A 16,842-nucleotide genomic window follows, 5' to 3' on the forward strand; every position below is an offset into this window, starting at 1 on the left:
GACGACCAGATAAACGAAGTACTGAATGATATCAAGAAGATGAGCAAGGAGGAAATGGTGATGTCTATACTGAGTACCCAAGCTAAACAGATTCAAGCATTAACTGAGTTGATGGTGCAACATAGTAAAGTTCTTGAAGTGTTGACTGCAAGCCATCTCGCTGGAGATAGGTCTGGAAAGAAAGACAAAAACCTGACTGAAGAGGTTCAAGATGCAAATTCATTCCAAGGAAAACCATCGACAAAAAAAGGATGTGGACCACAACAAAAGGACGTGACCAAGTATCCAACCACACGAGGAAGGGTTACGACCAAACCAGTCGTTGAGACCATCCTGAAGAAATTTGAAAAGGACGCATCCCGCTTTCGGCCAGAAGCACCCATATGTATGGACTCCATTCCCGAGGTATGTTGTAAATGTTAGATGATAAGATTTCTTTTTTAAACTTCTCTTTAAGTGTGGATTGCTCGATTATTTTATTTTTTCTCCCATGATTGTTGGTAGTGCTTGAATCTTTCATTCTGGCCCCCCGAGGGCATGCAATTTGTTGGTGTTGAGCTAGCAGTTGCTTGCTATATTTTCGAGAATGATTTGGATATGAGGTTTGTTCCGAAATTCGTAACTTGTGTATAAGTTTATAGTTGGACCTTAGAAAGTTGCATTGCAAACTAAAGAAAGTGCTATGGCCTACATATGGCAGTGAAATATTGGTGGATAATGACCACTGTTCTGGGAGTAGAGAGGTCTTGTGAACATTGCGTCCATGGTTGGAGCTTGTGGACGATGTATGTATTTTTGTCCACTGCTATTGTATTACCAAGTGATGAGTTTAGAAAACTCTAAATTAATATTTGTGATGACTAAATATTATTAAAATAATTAATTACAAAATTATTAATTTGATTTTCATCTAATATATGTTAATTAATAACTTTGTATTGCAGGTTTTAAATTTGGGCCGAACAGAACAAAATTTTAAAGCAAGCCCATTGGAATAGTTTTCATTCAGCCTTGATGCTAAACCATTGTGATAAAAAATGGCTGAAACAATGTTTTTGATTTATTGGGCCAGAATGAGTCTTAATGCTACAAGCCCATGATTGTTTCTCATGCTTGATCCGAAAAAAATTCATCAGGAAAGCAAATGTTATCATTTGCCTTATGCCCTTCATCGGATCTCATGGATAAAATATTTTTGGGCCAGTTGTGATTATCAATGTTATAAGCCCAAAATATAATTGCTTGAAGGCAAGCATGTTTGGTCCGAAACCATGAAGCAAAGAAAACAAAGCTTCATTTGCTTCCAACGGATCCAAGAACTTTACCATGCAATGGATTTCAAATTCACTCAATTATCATTAATAGCATGGGAACTATGAGAGAGAAAAGGAGTGACATGATTGATGTGCTCAAAGCTACACGCCACTCTAAGGGAAGTAAAAGCACTTTTTCACTTGAATTGATTAACTCATTTAATTACTTTCCTTCCAAGTTTATCCTCTCTCTCATCTCTTTCTTTCTTTCGGTCAATAACCAGGAAATCATGCAAGCAAAAATGAGCTACCAAAGTGAAGGAAGAACAAGCTACAAGACCATCTCAATGATGGCAAGAAAACATAACAAAATAAAAGTATGCTGTGGCTGAGATATTCACCAAAAATGGTAAGATTTGGTGAGGTAATCTCGGGCTCCTCATACCCAAAAAGAAGAAGAAGATCTCGGCCAGCAAGGAAGAGATTCTTGGAGTTATGGCTTGTCTTTGATTCTGCTCAACCACCACAGGAAGTAGCTAGAGTGGCGAAGTGATGGAAGAGGCAGAGATTGGAGCAGATGAAGCCATCATCATCATGAAGCATCAAGGGCCAGAAATCCATCTTGGAGAGCAAGCCAAGGATGGAGCGCCCGGATTGATGAAGAGTGATGACCAAGGAAGGACTAGAGGTAATTGCATGTTGGGTTTTGCATGGTTATCTCTTATCTCTCTATGTGGCCGAACCGGTTCTGTTTCTTGGAGAAGAAGAAGTTGGCTTGGTTTTTTACTTCAAAAGTGGAGGCTTCCCTCTTATATAAAAAGAGAGAACAGCCACTGTTTGGAGCAAGGAGAAAGTTTGAGAGTACAAGGCACAGTGTTCTCAGAGCTACCTGAGCTAACAGTTTTCTCTTCTCCTTCAATGTATTCTGTTTTGTAATTTTTCTGTTTAATTTTGTCATGTCTTGAGTCTCATGGAAAAAGGCAAACATTGAGGTTTGTATGAAAAAACCATAGAGCAGAAAAAGGCAGAGAGTGCAAAATTAAAAGAAAAAGCCATAGATGTCTTAGAGTTCCTTTGTTCATCTATGTTGTGTTTCATGATTTTGTGGGAATCCCCTTGTAAGTTGGGTTAGCACTTTACAGATTGTAATCAGGAAGATTATAGTGAAATTCCATCATGGTTGTGATGGAGACTGGATGTAGGCTGCACTGCACTTAGCAGCTGAACCAGGATATATCTGGGTGTAATTTTCTCTACTCTCTACTCTATTTCTGTTTCCACTGCACAGGAGCAAAAACCAAAAATATATCGTGTCAGTTGACGAGACAAAAAGAAAAGTCTCGTGGCTAAGGACGAGACAAAAGAAAAAGTCTCGTGGCTAGTGACGAAATAAAAAGACAAAAAAGTTCCCTAAGTTGGTTTCAAAGATCAGCAAGTATTATCAAGCAAAAAGGGGGCTAAAATTCAAACCCCCTTCTCTTAGCCACTGATAACCATCACCAAGGATTTTCGACCACGAACCATATGTATTGTTTTATGCCTTAGTAGAACCATCCTTGCATGAAATTAAATTGTCATTGTAGGTTCTGAACTTGGTGGTTGGAATGGTCTCATTTGGTAGAAATGACAGCATGTGGTGGCTACCAACAACTTTTGCGGTAAATTCACCCCTTACCTTGTATTTATTTATTCTTTTATTGTCATACTTTATAAATAAATATTTTTAATACTTTTATTTTTTTACGGTCTTTATATGGTTTTCAGTATGTGATGTTGAATTAGTTTGCACTTTATTTATCGTTTTTTTTTCTATAATATAAATTATCAAGGCGATTATAAATGCCAAAGCAAATACAAAAAGAATACTAAATAAAGAGTACCGTAAAAATTATGACAATAAAAAAGTACTAAATTCCTCTACATAAATTTGAGTTCTTTTCAATCCAAAAAATTACAGTAAAAAAGTGTTTAAATATGGTCATAAATAATAAAAATTCATTTTTTATTTTATTTTTTATACATAAGTGATTTTGGATGATGTAATCTAAATAACATTTATTTTATTATAATCTATTTTGATATAAAATTATCAAACAAATCATATTTACACCAACTCACTCTTTATCAAAACCAATAAATTTGTGAAATCAATTTAATCCAAACACCATTTTATAAATGGTAATCCAAACACATACTATGTACAGGATATTAATTAGTAACATTATTTATCTTGTAAGCAAATTGCTTTGGATCCAAATTTGCACTGCAAAGCCACCCTTGACTACATTGCAGCCAAGTACATGGGTATGGTAGAAAACCTTGTCAAGGTATGTGTATCCCAACTTCTAAGAATTTTGTCAAATTATTCTCTAATGGCATCTCTAATTTCATTTGGAATTGTCTTTCAGATTTATGTCCCAATTTACATTGAGCGTCATTGGTACCTTATGATAGTTGACATGTTGGAGGGTAAGCTTGTTTATTTGGATTCCTTGAAGGACAAAGACGAACGCCAACGCAGGGTGAAGCAAATGGTTACCGTTGTATGTGTGGACGTAACACTCTAGATTTTTTCCCTTTTTCTGTATTTTAATTAGATCGTAAATGGAGTCAGCCATATTTTATCCCACACAGGTTATAAGTTCACATAGCCAATTTAGACTCATGAAACCACAACTCATATTTACTATTTCTCTCAACAGGCCGAATTTTTGGACATCACGTTGAGTCAGCACAAGTTTTATGATGACAAGAGCAAGTCACAAAAATCAATCTTGACATTCAGGGTGTATGAACCATGCATTTCACAACAATCTGGGTACTCCTATTCAAAATTTGGCTAACTTGTTTGGTTTGTTTTTGTTAAATCATTATTGATTATCTTCTTCTTTCATAGATTGGATTGTGGTGTCTGGGTCTTACAATGGATGATAATGTCTGATCTATGGAATTTTTATAACGTAGTAGTCAACGACATAACTAGAATGACTAGCAATTGACCTTGTGATGGGAGAACACAATCCACTTAGGGATTCTGTTGCCAACAAAGCAATCAAATACTGGGATAGCAAAATGCTAATGTCCAACAAGAGACGTAGAAAGGCCATCCGAAGGAACTAAAAGGCCAAGCTGTTCTTCCAGCCCCACAACATAAGCATGTAAAGAAGGTAGTGGTGGACCTAAAATCTGGTTATACATGAGCTGTAAGGCTATTCACTTTACCAAGACATCTTGCTATTTTTTTGGTGTAGTTATTGGTTATGCAAATGGAAACTTTATACCATTTCGGGCACAATTTTTTTGGTGTAGTTATTGGTTAACCAAATGGAAACTTTATACCATTTCGGGCACAATGGTGAATGTCAAATCTCTATTTTATAAATCACTGTCTGTATTATTGGAAAATATTACATTATTTTATGCAATGAAATATTGGAGTAAATCGAATAAAGGCCAACCTTTTTTTTTTCTCATTTCTATGTATAACCATGAAATAAAGGCCAAGTGTCAATACCAACAAAAAAAGAGTAAATATGGCAGGAAACATTCATAATTCATAACTTGTGGAATCTAGTTGTCTAATAAGAAATTTGGCTCATACAAGGCAATAAGTTTCACTAGTCCAATGCCCTATTCTATTGTTGCTGGAAACACAACAACAAACAGCCCTCCACTTAGATTCATCAGAACGATGCTTTCGTTACCATCTTTTTCAACTACGATGTCCAAGCATGTCTACCAGCCTTGCACTCATTGCACTAATCTTGCTCATCATCTGTGGACGGAGTTAGGTGAGAAACTAAGTCGACCTACGTTAATACAATCAATTTATGACTACATTGTGCGTACCTGCATCAATTGATCTCCATTGTTCTCCTTAGCAGCTTGGTCGACAAACTCACTGTGCCCATCAGCATTCAGACCACGAGAATATTCCCAACCCCTCTCATTCTTATAGGCAGTCGATACTGAACATCGAACCTGCAAGCTTGATAATTTCAATTACAATATATGAATAAACCCTAAAACCCTTACATAAGCATGGTCCACCATGAACAATCACAATTCAAATATAATTCATCGCACCTAATAGATGTACTTCATACAAAACTAACCAAGTTTATAATCAACTACTATAATAAAATTAAGTTGAAGGCAAATAAGACTCACAAATTCTGTTGGGGATGACCCTTCCGATCCAAAACCAGCAACTCCCTCCTCTTGTAACTGCTCTTCACGATTCGATGCCATGTCCTCACCCCGACCCCGGCACTGTCTTTTGTTGTGACCGAATTTCCTATACTTGCCGCACCGTCGTTTCTTACCATTTTGCCTTTTCACCCGAGGAGCTCCCTTCGTTTTCACGACAACTGGGTCGTTGATATGAGACACGTTCGTTTGTTTCTTTGCACCGCTAAAATCTTTGCAGTTTGCTTCAAGATCCTCACATATTGCACGTATCCCATTCATCGCCTTTATGAAGAATGACGACTTTCTTGACCCGACAAACAACATCCATTGTGACGCAGTATGGAGTGCCCCATGTCGAAGTAAAATACTCCTCTCACTACCATCGTCTGTAACCTCAACATAGTGCTCCAACGACTTCGCATCTTGCCTCCATTTTTTCAACACCAACCGGTCAGGTATTTCTGTTAGGTGCTCGTATTTCATCACGAAGAACATGTGTCGACATGGATACCCTTTTTTGTTCCAAAAATAGCAGGGACACACAAGATTGCTTAAAACCCTATCATACAACACAATTAGGTGTCTTCCGGGCTCCCTATACTCCTCCAACGTGTACACCATCGTGGTAGATCGTCTCACTTTTGCCACGAAGTTCACGGCACCAACACCTTCTATCTCTTTCTTCACATCAGCAAACAACTCTCGCGTATAAACACTCGCAACAAACTTCTCAATGGGGTCTAGGCAAGTAGTCATCACTGGAACGCCATTTATTGATCTAAATTGTGCAAGTAGTTTGTTATTCCGATACTCTCACACAAGCAGTTCAAGGTTTTGTACCATCTCAAGGATGCTATGTCTTGACTTTAAAAATTTTTTAACATTCGAGTTGATCCCTTCACACCGAGAAGTTGTCCGAAACCCAGCACAGAACTTGTCGCGAAGGTATGCATTGGCCCACATGCTTCTCTTCTCATAAGTTTCCCTAAACCAAAAGGTGTCATGCAAACCATGCTCCTCCATAGCTGTTGCCCACTCTTCTTCAAAATCCTCGATCTCCATATCAGCATACAACCACTTTTTGAAAAGTTGACGCAACCCAGCATCTTTAACATTCACAGTGACTTTTTTTTCCATGTGCCACGCGCATAACCTATGGGTTGCCTTCGAAAAAACTGACTTTATGGCAGCTTTCATTGAGTCACAACCATCGGTGACAACAACCGAAGGCATCTTGTTACACATCACTTCTAGCAAATTTTCTAAAAGCCACTTGTACGACCCAATGCTCTCATCTAGCACTAGCCCGAATCCAAAAATTGTGGTATGTTTATGATTGTTAGAACCTGAAAATATCACCAATGGTCTTTTGTACTTATTCTTCTTATACGTTGAGTCAAATGCAAGAACGTCCCCAAAAAATTGATAATCAGTCCTGCTACCTCCGTCGGCCCAAAACATGTTTGCCAACATGTTATCCTTAGTTAAATTGTATCTTGACATGCTCATTAGGTCTGCAACTGCCTTTCCCTCTAGGTATACGATTGCGGCATTAGAATCCCCATCCACTATCTTGGCACGCTTACTCTGGTCAACATAGTTATATGCATCCTTCTTACTGAACCCCATGAAGGAATAACCACCCGCCTGGCCAGCCATATACCCTAATATTTTAGATGTCGGGACTCCATGAGCCTGCATCCCATGAATTTGTGCCTTTGCTGATTCAGTCATTTCCCTAAAATTTGGTATCATATGCACCATTCCTGCTGGTGTCAGATCATGATTATGCTCCAATATTACCTTCCTAACCCTCCAAACATTGATGTTGATATCAAGGTAAATTGATAACTTTGCATCACAATTTGTGCGGGTCTCAGGCTTGTGCTCCCGCCGCCTATCAACTCGGTTATAGTGTTTATGCTCCCTCAATCCTGCCCTATTACAGAAAAACCTCCTCTTAATCAACCTTCCGTCATCATCCTTACCACAATCACCCTTTCGAATGCCAAATCCGTGAAATTTACCAAACACCCTGTAAAACTCATAAGCTCCATCATCGCTGCGGAAAACCATCCTCATTATGTCTCCAGCAGTCAACCCCAAAATGTCTCCGTACTCTAACCCTTCAACATCGTCTATTTCATCCTCTAAAGACCACTCAAACTCATTATTCACATCAGTTGTGCAATCTGCTGATAGAGCCTCCATGTAAATAATGCACCCTATGAATTCAGCATAACAAGGTAAATAAGATAAAGTTACTAACACCACAGTTCATGAACAAATAAATCAAGCAACCAGCATATTGGCCATAATATAAGATAAATCCACTTAAAGAACCTATTAAAACCTCATTGTTGCTGCCATAATACTACACTCACAAAAATCAACTAACTTATATCCACTAACACAACCTAATCAGCTTATTCTTCAAAACAGAACACAAACTAAAAAATATTAAAAATATAACAGGAACTTTTAAATATTTAAATTCACTAATTTATATAATAATAAATTTCAAACTTCTAGAATTTAACATAATTTTCTATATTTTATCAATAAAATTTCACATTCAAATTCAAAAATCAAAATTTATAACCAAAGAAAACTAAAATACACACAAATGCTAAATCCACATTCAAATCTAGCAATATAATGCGGTTGTTGATCATACTTTCTATCCATCTTCAAAATAAAAGAAATTTCTAATTAATTATATCAATTTTTAAATCAAATCAATTACTACCATTAATTCCAAACACACTAATTCATTTTCAATTTACTTCTTTTTAAATCAAAACCAATCCAAAAATATTTGTTCCAAACACAGTTCGAACATTGGAATTAGTACTTTGAGTAAGAGGCTTCACTGAACCACCTCATAGTTTGGAATTGCAAAAACAACTCTTAAAAAAAATAAAATAAATAAGAAACCAATGGCAAAATTTCGAGAAGAGTTATAGTAAAGCAGCTAATCACTCTGAAGAAATAAATCAAAAGGTTGCCGTTAGTTTTTCATTTTCCATGTAAATTGAAAGAGATACATTACGAAATCATATGCTTGAAATGGATCATGCTACAGTGTATACAAATTCATTCAAAATCAACAACAAAACAACATAAACGTTCAAAAAAAATGAAGCCTTCCAAGAATGAAAATAAAAAAAAAATTGATTTAGTTTAGAATTTACTCATTTAACAACTACTAACTGACTAAACCCAGCCATTATAACAGCACTAAATCAGATTACCAATTTAATTTAGTTTAGAATGACTAAAATCACGGATAAAAAGTGGAGTTTCATTTTATTCATAAAGATGCAAACAATGAGGCTGATTTTCTTGCTATGATTGGAGTTTTTAGTAAAGCGGAAATGGTGAATTGAATTTAACCTCCAAGACCATTTGTGAATCTTCATTAGAGAAACCCCTTGTCTTTTTCTTTAGGTATTTGCTTTCTTGCTTCTTTAATTTTTCACAACACAAAAAAAAAAGGAAGACTAAAATCAACAACTAAGCAAGAAGCACTAAACTAAACCAATTAAAACTCACTAACCATTGAAGCGCGAAAGAAGAAATAAAAAATAAAAGTCACAAAACACTAAAACAAAGCAAGTAGCAAGCAGTGGCCACTGAGAGAGGAGTCAAGAAGTGCTTACCGTAGAGGTGAGTGATGGTGAGATGAGCAGAGGCTAGAGACTGGAGGGGCGACCAGGCGAGGTAAGCGGCGTGTTCAACAGTTACGTGAGCGGCCAACGACGGCAACCTCTGGTCGATGGAGGGAAGTGGGAGGAAAGTGGTTGCTATGGAAAGTAGGGGTATTCGAGTGAATTCTGAATTGCTGATTATGGGTGGGCATAATTTAGGGTTAGATTCAGAAATTTGAGTATTTTTATGGTTACTATTATTTTTTTTAACATTATTATTATTATTATTATTATTATTATTATTATTATTATTATTATTATTATTATCTTTGTTTTTTTTGGTTATGTAATTATTTTCTCTCCATGAGAGCGTGAAAATTTTGGGAATTATACTAATGTGATAACAAAAATTGAACTCTATATTTATAGAAGGATAAAAATAAACCTAAGCCCACAAAAAAGCCCAACAAACAGATCACTTTCATTAGAGTTAATTTACATTGAGTTAATAATGTCATGAAGGGAACAGCTTCAGAGACACTACTGACTCAAGTCAGATATTGTCTCCTGAAAAACGATTTCAAAGACACGCGTCACGAAACAATACTATCTCCGTTATTTTCATCACCTAAAGAAGCAAAAATCTTTCATCACCATAGCATTCACCTTTCTGGAAACAAAAAAAAGACAAATAAGGTATGCCAATGGGCCTGCAAGGGCAAGTTACGACCTTCGTAATATTTTTGATCTTTTGAATAACCCATTCGATTTGAGAAAAGCGAATGCATAAACAACTTGGGTTAGTCGAGTAGTCAATTCACTCGTAAAGTTAAGTAAGTGTTAAGAATTTGAATTCTGTCTTATGCACGTAGCAATTTATTAGCCAACGACAGACTCTTAAATAAAGATCGAATCCGCAACGAATTAATTCTTGACTGATCGAGATGGAGGATAACATGAACGACAAAAAAAAAATGTACAAAATTCAGCGTTATAGAACCTTATATAGAACTGAAGTTATGTACTATATATTATTATATCAATTATTGATGTGAATCCATATGAGAAACTCATAACAAGTTTTATCTCATGAAAAACTAAAGATTTCAACACTTTCCGATGCCTTGATGAGATCGCTAACTTAATATTCTACCCAAATAATAGATGGTATCGGAGACTAAATTTTAAAATGGTTTCTCATATTCACTATGTTCATTATTTTAGTCTCTCAATTTTAAAATTTACTATATTGATCTCTGAGATTTAGATTTGGGCATCATATTAGTTTTTGGACTTTTTCCAGCATTGAGTCTGCGAGCGAAGTGTTGAACTGGTTCTAACTTATCACGTTGGACATAAGGTTAAATGGTGTTATTTTATTTTGGTATTTAAACAAGGCAAAAATAAAAAGATGAAGAATTTATATAATGTGTAAACTATTTTCTCTCTTTTCATTCTCTAAAACAGTTTTATTTTTGTCTTGTTCAAACATCAAAACAAACTATGTCATTATATTTAGTTCTGTGTCTAGCATAGCAAGTCAGAATTAACTCAATATTTTATTGGTTGACTCAACGTCAGAAAGGGTCCAAGGACTAATATAGTGTTTGGAACTAGATTTCGAGAACAAATATAATGAATTTTGATTCTGAAAAACTAAAATAATAAAACTCATGAAATTTAGGACTCACTATGAGATTTAATCTACATATATAGCACGCTTTTGCAATTTGCTACCTCCAATACAAAAGTTAATGCGCGAAATATTTTAGTTTATTATTTACAAAGTTATAAAATTATTTCTCTTAATATTTTAAGTTGTCTACTCTACTTTATGCGAAAATTTCATTTTATTAAAAAAAAAATAGATTATACAACTCAAATTCTATATTTTCTATTATAAAAATTTCAGTATTAATCAAGTTATGAAATTATATTCTCTAAACTAAAAAATTAGTATATAAAATATGAAATCGATATATGGTGGTCATTATTATAATGGTTACACTATGATTGTATAACTTTGTCAATATTTAAAAAGTTTTAGTAAAATTAATATAAAGACACTTTTTATACATTTTTGTAGTATTATGGTTAGGGCACATGCAAGGGACTGATTCTTATTTGACACTGCCCGGTAAAATATAGTTATGAGAGTGACTAATGAATGATGGTGAATAAGTTGTTAAATATGAAAACATAATAATGACAAAGCAACTACCATTCACATACATGTTTGTGTTGGGAGATGGCCGGTGATTCATATTTTTCTCCTCAGTGTGTGATTGTAATAAAAAAGAACGAATTATATAGTCCATTTTAGGAATACCCAAGCCATCTATGCCTAATCGAGAGAAAACATATTGATTAAACTAATCTATATTAGGAATATTTGTTTTGATTTTTTACATTTATAAAGGTGCAAAACTGATGACAACATACAAGCTAGTTAAAAGACTCAAAAACTTTTGATATATTGATTAAACTAATCTATATTAGGAAAAAATTGTGTTTAGTTAAACTATTGTATTTAGTTAAAATTGTGTTCTAATACAATCTTTAGATAAAATGTAAAATGTTTGAATTCTACTCTATGTTATTATATATTATATAAATATTAATATGTTCAGTAAATTAATTGATATATTAATTAAATAAAAAAATAAAATTTGACAAATTGTGTGTACTTTATAATATAAAAATTAGGGTTTAACTAATATATACTCTAAAGACATATGTTCTAAAGGCACATGATAAACTTATTATTAGAGGAAAGTTTAAAATATTTTTATTTAATAAATACAAAATAAATACATTGAAAACTTAAATTTTTTTTATATTTTTAATAAGAATTTTTTAATTTATAATTTTAACATGTGTTATTAAGACACAACATAGATAAATCCTAAAAATCATAACAAAATAAATGTTTTGTTTTTGTAATAAAATTTATGACACAAAAAATTATATTATCACAAAAAAATATTCTATAGGTAAAATATTATTACAAAATATATTTTTTGTTACAAATTTTTTTTATACTAAAATATGCCGTAATAATTCTATAATAATTTTAATTTTGTTATAAAATTGTTTTGTAACAAAATTTGTAATTTTTGTAACCATTTTTTTTAGTTACAAATGTAACTTTTTCTTGTAGTGCGAGCATGTTTGATTTATGTTGTTGAGTAAAACGGAGTTTTATAATAGACATAATAGGCTACTTCCGATATATATGTGCTGTTTAACCTAAAAAATTCAAAAAGTAATCGATGAGTATTTTAAAATATATATCTAACCTGTATAAAGTTTTCGTGGACATATTTGAAATATATTGGCTAATCAATGTATGAGTTGGTTCGAAATGGTAGTTAATAATTGTAAATATATATTTATAAAAGTATTCTTCAAGGTTCGAAATTAAACACTACTACAACGAACATATCACTTCTTTGACAAATTTTTTAGGGATTTGCAGCTGTTTGAAACCGTCATAAAATAGATTATCAATATTTAATAACCCTCATCTTTTAATAAGATGTGGAAATAAATTTGCAGTTGTTTTTAGTAATTACTGGCATAAAATTCCTGATTTTTTTTGTGACAGTTTGTAATTAGCATTAGATCTTCGTTTAAACTGCCACAAAAATATTGTATTTTGCAGTACATGTATTTAAGTGTTACTATTTTTTGTTTTTTTTGTTTTTAACATTTTTGGTATTTTTTTCAATTCTTTTAGGATATATTTTTTAATTTTAAAATATTATTATTTTTTCCTCTAGTAATCTAAATGGTTTGCAAAACTCATGAAAATATAAATGTGAAATAAATAAATATATGTATCTATTTAAATGTCGATGACGTACATGTCTAATTAAGGTCAAGTGCTAGTTTATATATAGTATAGAACAATTTAGAGAGTCAATTTAATTCAACCAACTGTTTCAAAAATCAGCCAACAATTGAATATTAAAAAAAATATCCAATAATAAAATCAATAAATACACACAACTCAAGTATAAAAAGAATATTTGAAATGAATAAAGAAAATCAATTTAAAGTATATAATTTAAGATTTTAAATTTAAAATTTGGAATTTAAAATTTGGGAGGACGGATGGTGGTTGGCGGAGAGGGGGGGTGGTCGACAGCAATAGGACAGTAACGGATAATCAACAAAAATGGTGAGTGAAATTATAATGTTGGGAGGAAGAAATAAAAAAGTAATTAAAAAATAACGAGCGATTAGATTTATTTGTTTAGCTAATTTTTACGAGCAATGTTAGGGCCAGCAACTTTGGTATTTTGTAACCATCAATTGGTCATCAATAGTGTTTTTAATGGTGTGAGATTACATCCAATGGTGAGAAATCAGTCAAATCACTCACTTTTCTTTTGATGGTTAAGTACTGGTCAGAAAACATAAAAGTTGCTGGCCTCCTAAATTTTTCCAATTTTTATTGCCCCTAACCAGCTTGTTATATACGTGCGTCAAGTCCAACTTATAAGTAATCTCATGTTATTATTGTCATGAGATGTAAATACCAAATTTTATTTTGGAAAATTAAAACATATATGATCAAGTGTACAGTTGAATGTGGAGATTTGGCAAAAATAAACAAAAAATAAATAAATAAAACACACGGATCTGTAAAACATCCTACCTAATATATATTAGAAAAAAATTTTAAATATACCAGTACAACAGTATTTCAATAATTTTTAATTATTGATCTTAATTATAAAAAATATATATAATTAAAATTAATGATTAAAAATTACTGAATACCGGTGTACCGGTATACTTAAAAGTTTTTCTATATATTACAAAATTACACAACGCACACAAACGAGAAATCATTGGCACACATATACAAAGCAAGGATGAAAAGCCGAAGCAAGCAGCAGCAACCATCCTTATTATATTGTTCGTGTCCATGATTGATTATTGCATATTTGCACTTATTATATATATATATTACAAAACCTCTTAATAATATTAACCACATAGCCAAACATATTATTTTATAAGTTGTTGAGATTCTTCTTCATAAATAGCTGTTGGATGCAGCTATCTATCTATGCCTTGAGAAGATGAGAATCAAATTCTTTAGCATTCTTGTCAAATAACTCCATGAATCCATATGGAGCTTCAACATTCTCATTGATTTTCTCGTATTCAATAGTGAATTTAGCTGAGGCACCACCATCACTCTTCTCAAACACTTGAAGAAACAACTTAAAGACTTTATAGTTCTTACTTATATCTCCATCGAAAAGATTGTATGTAATTGACTTGTTCTCCTTGTCAATAGCTTCAATTTTCCCCTTAAACTTAATTGGCTTGCCATCTATTTTTTGTCACAATAATCAATTAAAATAAACAATAAATAAAAAATGTATATATTAATTTATATAAAAATATTCATTTGGACGTTGATTAAATTAGGTTAAATTATTCTATTAGTCATTATAATTCATCAAATTTATAATTGACTCTATACACTTTAAATTTGTATTCGTATCCCTTGTCGTTCAAAAAATTTTGTAAGATGAATGAAAATGTTTTTATAATGTTTACTATCAAAATAAAACTAATTATAAATTTAAAATAGGTACGTACAAAGATCTAATTAAAAATGTTTAAAATATAAAAATCTAATTATAAGTTTAAAAAATTTATAAGAACTAACACACTAATTTAACCATGAAATTATTACCTACGATAAGAGTCCAATTCTTAACCGAATGAGGGACATGCCAGTTATCACCTTCATGCAACTTGGCTTCATGGATTCTTTCACAAATGTTTTGAAACTTGTGGGATTGAGTTATAAAGATGTTGAAGTACTTTGCAGCTGGTGTTTGGACCGTAACTTCAATACTAAGTTTACCACTTAGCGCCATGTCTACTCGAGAAAGAAGCCAAAAGTATTTGTGAAGCAAGAAAAGTATGTAAATGAGAGATGGATAAACATATTCTGCCTTATAGAGCCTTATATAGAAATTAAAGAATATAGATTCTGATCTAGTCTAATTAATAACGAGGCATGAAGTGACGCAGTTAGGTTATAAATTGTTTTCTAAAATTTAGTATAGGTCATCTCTTTAATATTCATGTTTTATAAAATTTAAAATTTAGTACGACTCAAAATACTAAGATAGATGGATGATCAATATTCATACATAAAGTTCTAAAAATCAAATTAGACATAGAACTGATGGAGTTAGAAGTTCAAAAGTTCAAAAGTTTAATTGGAATTTAATTGAAATTAAATTAAATATAATAAAATAATATATTTTTGCATGTATATATCATTTTTAAAATATTTTTTTGTGATTTATTATTTTAAACCGATTAATAATCTTTAAAAATTACACCGATTCGATTAATTAATCAATTTTTTAATTTATATATTTTTCAATTTTTAACCAACTAGCTGCGAAGCAAAATTTTACTTTAAACTGGATCGATTTGACGACGATCAATTTCTAATTAACTGGGTCAAATTGGCCAATTTGTTCCAATTCCCATAACCATGGCCATATACATATATATGAACAAAATAAAAAAAAATTATATGAAAAAAAATTATTTTTATCAAATATAAAATGTTAACTTATATTTTTAAAAAAGTTCAAACACATTTCCAATGATTTTTTATTAAAAGCGTATTTATAATTTGTCTTCATGTATTATTAGGTAAAGTAGTTGATTTTTTACCAACGAGCTATAACTCAAATGACATAGTCTTTCCATATTCATCTAAAAGGTTGCAAGTTTTTGTCTTCTTATCTTGATAAAAAAAATAATTTTTTTTAAAGACAAATTTATTTATTTCATTAACTTAAAGAATGAGTATAGTGTTCCATTGGAATAAAAAAGTGAGGGTTAATCCAATGCACATCACCGTGCTACATAGCATTCTCAAGAAAGGAGAAAGTAACAATCCCTAAAAAGGAAAATAAAGTTGAATGGGAATTACACGACCAGATATAGAAGAGGAAAAGTGCTTCGCCAATTAAGCTTCGTTATAATTCTCCAACATTGTTTTTCAAGTAAGGCTAAGTTTTAGGTTCTTAGGTCTTTGAACTCCAACTCCATCTAACTTAAGTCTTGATAGTTTCTCCCAGCTAACTATGATTTCTTTCTTTCGGTGCCTCTCTGACCCTATCAGAATTGCGTTAGGATACTGTGAATTTTTTGAATCAACGTGTCAGGTAGTTTAAAGCATGATAAAGTATATATTGGAATAGCTTCTACCACCGCTTTTATAAGAACATGCCAACCTCCTGTTGAGAGAAGTTTTCTCTTCCATCCTTCCACTCTTTTCTTAACTTTATCTTTAGTTACGCCAAAGGTTGCTTTCTTTGATCTCTCGATGAGAGAGGATAAGCCTAGGTATTTGTTTTGTACTCCTACATGTGTAATGTCTCATGTTTTAAAAAGTATTGTTGCTGAAAAACACTGCGGACTTGGTCAAATTCACTTTTTGCCCACTATACCGTTCATAAACACCTAAAAGAGCTAAAATATTATCACAACTTTGATTCAAGGTTTTACAAAAAAGAATGAAATCATCCGCAAAGAGGAGATGGTTGACTCTAGGACACCGTTGGTTTAGCTGAATACCTTGAATGCGGTCATTTTGCTCTGCCTTGTGTAGTAAGAAGGAGAGGTCTTCTACACAAAAAAGAAAAAGGTATGGGATAGAGGGTCTTATTGACGGACACCTCTAATTGGTTTAA

At 32.5% G+C, this 16,842-nt stretch overlaps 2 protein-coding genes across 2 annotated transcripts; both read right to left on the reverse strand.

Moving 5' to 3' along the window:
• Positions 1 to 5,437: 5,437 nt before the first annotated feature.
• Positions 5,438 to 7,655, reverse strand: LOC107608665 (protein FAR1-RELATED SEQUENCE 5-like). Its single transcript, XM_016310384.3, has one exon. The coding sequence runs from the start codon at positions 7,653 to 7,655 to the stop codon at positions 6,258 to 6,260; it is 1,398 nt and encodes a 465-aa protein (XP_016165870.3). The 3' UTR covers positions 5,438 to 6,257.
• A 6,377-nt stretch (positions 7,656 to 14,032) lies between these two features.
• LOC107608910 (MLP-like protein 43) lies at positions 14,033 to 15,073 on the reverse strand. Its single transcript, XM_016310689.3, has 2 exons — positions 14,814 to 15,073; positions 14,033 to 14,444 (listed from the first exon to the last, which is right to left on the reverse strand). The coding sequence occupies exons 1-2, from the start codon at positions 14,998 to 15,000 to the stop codon at positions 14,173 to 14,175; spliced, it is 459 nt and encodes a 152-aa protein (XP_016166175.1). The 5' UTR covers positions 15,001 to 15,073; the 3' UTR covers positions 14,033 to 14,172.
• Positions 15,074 to 16,842: the final 1,769 nt, after the last annotated feature.

This window comes from Arachis ipaensis, chromosome B7 (genome assembly GCF_059453495.1).
Source record: "Arachis ipaensis isolate K30076 ecotype BB chromosome B7, ASM5945349v1, whole genome shotgun sequence".
NCBI lineage: Eukaryota > Viridiplantae > Streptophyta > Magnoliopsida > Fabales > Fabaceae > Arachis > Arachis ipaensis.

What these genes read in the sequence shown, in the direction of transcription:
- LOC107608665 (XM_016310384.3), bottom strand. Translation starts at nt 7,655, where the DNA reads ATGGAGGCTCTATCAGCAGATTGCACAACTGATGTGAATAATGAGTTT.
- LOC107608910 (XM_016310689.3), bottom strand. Translation starts at nt 15,000, where the DNA reads ATGGCGCTAAGTGGTAAACTTAGTATTGAAGTTACGGTCCAAACACCA. An exon ending in GAATTGGACTCTTATCGTAG is followed by an intron (nt 14,445 to 14,813) that starts GTAATAATTTCA and finishes GACAAAAAATAG; the next exon opens with ATGGCAAGCCAATTAAGTTT.